Source organism: Hyperoodon ampullatus, assembly GCF_949752795.1.
Source record: "Hyperoodon ampullatus genome assembly, chromosome: 7".
NCBI lineage: Eukaryota > Metazoa > Chordata > Mammalia > Artiodactyla > Ziphiidae > Hyperoodon > Hyperoodon ampullatus.
This window is the reverse complement of record NC_136920.1, coordinates 76,406,711-76,412,052: the sequence shown is the minus strand read 5'-3', so window position 1 is coordinate 76,412,052 and position 5,342 is coordinate 76,406,711. Positions and strand designations below refer to the sequence as shown.

Sequence of the window (5,342 nt, the reverse complement as noted above, 5' to 3'; positions counted from 1 at the left end):
CCTCTCCCCGTTGCAGGGCACAGGCTCCGGACATTCAGGATCAGTGGCCATGGCTCACGGGCCTAGCCGCTACGTGGCATTTGGGATCTTCCCGGACCGGGGCACGAACCCGTGTCCCCTGCATCGGCAGGCAGACTCTCAACCACTGCACCACCAGGGAAGCCCTGGAGTATATTCTTGACAGAAGGAAATTTCCGTTTTGCCTAAGCATTGAAGAAAACTGAATCTTTGACTTATCTTTCACATGCCTGATGATTGAAATAATTTTCCACAGAATAACTTCTGGTTTTATACTTTTCAGTTCTTTTTTTCTTTTTCAAATGCACATGCTTTGAGAGCTGTGAAGTGCAAGACATGGCTATATTGTAAGGTGGTTTTTGTCCTTACGCTTCTGTGTCTTGTGCTAGGTAAGTCAGTAGAGTAGTCAGTAAGAGTACTGGAAGTTATTCCTGTAATGGGATACTATATAGTCAATTACATATGGTGGTGTCTGAAAATCACATAATAGCCTCACTTAAAACATCTCCTTAGCCAGATTTCAAAAAAGCCTGTGACCAATCCAAATATGATCCAACATAGCGGACTATGATAGAAGGAAAATTGGCAAAGAAATAGCCACTGGTCTTACCTGATGGAAGTTAAAATATCTCACTTTTGACCATTTTGCAAAAACCTATAATTACATGAACTAATTTCTAGGGTTCTTCGTAGGACCTAAAAAGGAACCCATAGAGTTGTGGAACAACAATAGAAGCTACTGTGATGAGAAGCCCCGGCACCACAACAAAGAGTAGCCCCCGCTCACCTCAACTAGAGAAAGCCTGCACGCAGCACTGAAGACCCAATGCAGCCAAAATAAAAATAAATAAATAAAAATAAATAAATTTATCTTTTAAAAAGTAATACTCAGGTTTGAGTCATGAGAAATTTGATGAGGAGAAATTAGCTAATGTTTTCAGAACTTTTAAAATATCCAACTCAGTCTCTAAGATTTTAGCATCATATACAACATCGGTTACTTATTAGTGGTTTGGGAAGGCCAATTTAAAATTTTCTCATCTTACTGTATGGAAATTCATGGCCCTAATGTTTTCCACGTTGACTATATGAATGATGAAGAAAAGTCAATCATGTATTTCATTTCCAACTGGACAGAAAACAATATTTTAAAAAGTGTTTGGACTACTGACTTTTGATTTCTTCTAAGGCAAATGGATAGGTAATTTTTATTCCCTGATTAGGAGAAAAATGGTGGAAGAGGGCAGGGTTAAGAATTAAGATTTCAAGAGCATGAGAGGTAGATGGCCAACCAGAGTTCCTAAGGTTCGGTGCCTGTAACTGTTGCCGCCGCTTAAGCCTGCCAAAGCAGTGGTACGGCTGCTGCGCTCGTGTTTGCTACCTCTAGAAACATTCTTGCCAGTAGTGGCGGCAGCGGGACTCAATTACTCCCTTTTTTCACTCTCTCCAGAAGCTCCAGATGGCGTCTTCCGTGGGCAACGTGGCTGACAGCACAGAACCAACGAAACGTGTGCTTTCCTTCCAAGGGTTAGCTGAGTTGGCACATCGAGAATATCAGGCAGGAGATTTTGAGACAGCTGAGAGGCACTGCATGCAGCTCTGGAGACAAGAGCCAGGCAATACTGGTGTACTTTTATTACTTTCATCTCTACACTTCCAGTGTCGAAGGCTGGACAGATCTGCCCACTTTAGTACTCTGGCAATTAAACAGAACCCTCTTCTGGCAGAAGCCTATTCGAATTTGGGGAATGTGTACAAGGAAAGAGGGCAGTTGCAGGAAGCAACTGAGCATTACCGGCATGCATTGCGTCTCAAACCAGATTTCATCGATGGTTATATTAACCTGGCAGCCGCATTGGTAGCAGCAGGCAACATGGAAGGGGCAGTACAAGCTTACGTCTGTGCTCTTCAGTACAATCCTTATTTGTACTGTGTTCGCAGTGACCTGGGGAACCTGCTCAAAGCCCTGGGTGGCATAGAAGAAGCCAAGGCATGTTATTTGAAAGCAATTGAGACGCAACCGAACTTTGCAGTAGCTTGGAGCAATCTTGGCTGTGTTTTCAATGCACAAGGGGAGATTTGGCTTGCAGTTCATCACTTTGAAAAGGCTGTCACCCTTGACCCCAATTTTCTGGATGCTTATATCAATTTAGGAAATGTCTTCAATGAGGCACGGATTTTTGACAGAGCTGTGGCAGCTTACCTTCGTGCCCTAAGCTTGAGTCCAAACCATGCAGTGGTATATGGCAACCTGGCTTGTGTATACTATGAGCAAGGCCTGATGGATCTGGCAATAGACACCTACAGGCGAGCTATTGAATTGCAACCACATTTCCCTGATGCTTACTGCAACCTAGGAAACGCTCTCAAAGAGAAGGGCAGTGTTGCTGAAGCAGAAGATTGTTATCATACAGCTCTCCGGCTGTGTCCCACCCATGCAGACTCTCTGAATAACCTAGCCAATATCAAAGGAGAACAGGGAAACAGTGAAGAGGCAGTTCGCTTGTATCGTAAAGCATTAGAGCTCTGCCCAGACTTTGCTGATGCCCATTCAAATTTAGCAAGTGTATTGAAGCAGCAGGGAAAACTGCACGAAGCTCTGATGCATTATAAGGAGGCTATTCGAATCAGTCCTACCTTTGCTGATGCCTACTGCAATATGGGAAACACCCTACAGGAGATGCAGGATGTTCAGGGAGCCTTGCAGTGTTATACTCGTGCCGTTCAGATCAGCCCTGCATTTGCGGATGCCCACAGCAATCTGGCTTCCATTCACCACGATTCAGGGAATATTCCAGAAGCAATTGCTTCTTATCGCACTGTTCTGAAGCTTCAACCTGACTTTCCTGACGCTTATTGTAATTTGGCTCATTGCCTGCAGGTTGTCTGTGATTGGACAGACTATGATGAGCGAATGAAGAAGTTGGTCAGCATTGTGGCTGACCAGTTGGAGAAGAATAGGTTGCCTTCTGTGCAGCCTCATCATAGTATGCTCTATCCTCTTTCTCATGGCTTCAGGAAGGCTATTGCTGAGAGGCATGGGAACCTCTGCTTGGCTAATATAAGTGTCCTTCATAAACCACCGTATGAACATCCAAAAGACTTGAAGCTCAGTGATGGTCGACTGCGTGTAGGATACGTGAGTTCTGACTTTGGGAATCATCCTACTTCTCATCTTATGCAGTCTATTCCAGGCATGCACAATCCTGATAAATTTGAGATATTCTGTTATGCCCTGAGCCCACATGATGGCACAAACTTCCGAGCGAAGGTGATGGCAGAAGCCAATCATTTCATTGATCTTTCTCAGATTCCATGCAATGGGAAAGCAGCTGATCGCATCCATCAAGATGGTATACACATCCTTGTAAATCTGAATGGTTATACCAGGGGTGCTCGAAATGAACTCTTTGCTCTCAGGCCAGCTCCTATTCAGGCAATGTGGCTGGGGTACCCTGGGACTAGTGGCGCGCTTTGCATGGATTATATCATCACTGATCAGGAAACTTCACCTGCTGAAGTTGCTGAGCAGTATTCTGAGAAACTGGCTTATATGCCCCATACTTTCTTTATTGGTGATCATGCTAATATGTTCCCTCACCTGAAGAAAAAAGCCGTCATCGATTTTAAGTCCAATGGGCACATTTATGACAATCGGATTGTGCTGAATGGAATCGACCTCCAGGCATTTCTTGATAGTCTGTCAGATGTGCAAATAGTCAAGATGAAATGTCCTGATGGAGAAGACAACGCAGACAGCAGTAATACAACTCTTAATATGCCTGTCATTCCTATGAATACTGTTGCAGAAGCAGTTATTGAAATGATTAACAGAGGACAAATTCAGATTACAATTAATGGATTCAGCATTAGCAATGGGCTGGCAACTACCCTGATCAACAATAAGGCTGCCACTGGAGAGGAGGTTCCCCGTACCATTATTGTAACCACACGTTCTCAGTACGGGTTACCGGAAGATGCCATTGTGTACTGTAACTTTAATCAGTTATACAAACTTGACCCATCTACTTTGCAGATGTGGGCAAATATTCTGAAGCGTGTTCCCAATAGTGTACTGTGGCTGTTGCGTTTTCCAGCAGCAGGAGAAGCTAATATTCAACAGTACGCACAAAATATGGGCCTTCCCCCGAACCGTATCATTTTTTCCCCTGTTGCTCCTAAAGAGGAACATGTTCGGAGAGGCCAGCTGGCTGATGTCTGCTTGGACACTCCGCTCTGTAATGGACACACCACAGGGATGGACGTCCTTTGGGCAGGGACCCCCATGGTGACTATGCCAGGAGAGACTCTTGCTTCCCGAGTTGCAGCTTCCCAGCTCACTTGTTTAGGCTGTCTCGAGCTGATTGCTAAAAATAGACAAGAATATGAAGAGATAGCTGTGAAACTGGGAACTGATGTAGAATACCTGAAGAAAATTCGTGGCAAAGTCTGGAAGCAGAGAACATCTAGCCCTCTGTTCAACACCAAACAATACACGATGGAACTAGAGCGGCTCTATCTACAGATGTGGGAGCATTATGCAGCTGGCAACAAACCTGATCACATGATTAAGCCTGTTGAAGTCACTGAGTCGGCCTAAATAATGACTGTGTGCCCAGGAGAATTACCCCTGTAGCTGAGCCTCAACCTTCTGGGGGAAAGGGAACTACTTTTTCAATATCATGCTGCAGATGGGTGACACACAATGATAAGAAATAGCACAGCCAGACTTGCTTCCTGCATGATCATGACAGGGAGAGACACAAGAGATGGGAAACTGCTGTTCCACAAGGAGATTCTATCGAATTTTGCCGCAGCCAGGTGTCTGGAAGGTCTGGAAGGTAAGTCTGGAAGGTCTGATCTCCCTTGGTCTTCCAGGGGATGGATGGTTAGTGTGGAAGGGAGATAGAGATTGCCCAGCCGTTTTGTGATTATCATGGATGGATTGAGTCTTCTGAATTAATTTTTTTCTTTGTATTTTGGGTATTGGAGCTTTTAAAAATGTTTGGTTTCAGGTATTTTTATTCATGTGAAGTGTATATGATTCTCTTGAGATAAGGTGTTAAGCTGAAATATTCCTTGTTTTAGTTTCTGAACTCTACAGATAAATGGGGACTTTGCTGGTGTAGTCTTTTTCTAGGTTTTATAAACCGCTTGAGCCTGTATCAGTCATTCTAGTGTCTGACATAACGTTTGGAACTCTCAGTGCTTTGTTGGTTTGTAGATGATGGCTTCAATTCTTTTTCTGGTCCGTTTCCTTCTTCCCTTCCCCCCACTTTAAAAATTCTCCTGTAACTTGGCTAACAAAAAACCAAGTCTGATTC

At 44.1% G+C, this 5,342-nt stretch overlaps 1 protein-coding gene across 1 annotated transcript; it reads left to right on the top strand.

Moving 5' to 3' along the window:
• Window positions 1-1,477: 1,477 nt before the first annotated feature.
• On the top strand, window positions 1,478-4,618 carry LOC307056136 (UDP-N-acetylglucosamine--peptide N-acetylglucosaminyltransferase 110 kDa subunit-like; the record flags this gene model as incomplete). Its single annotated transcript, XM_079708666.1, has 1 exon — window positions 1,478-4,618. One exon carries the CDS (start codon window positions 1,478-1,480, stop codon window positions 4,616-4,618), a length of 3,141 nt encoding a protein of 1,046 aa, XP_079564792.1.
• Window positions 4,619-5,342: the final 724 nt, after the last annotated feature.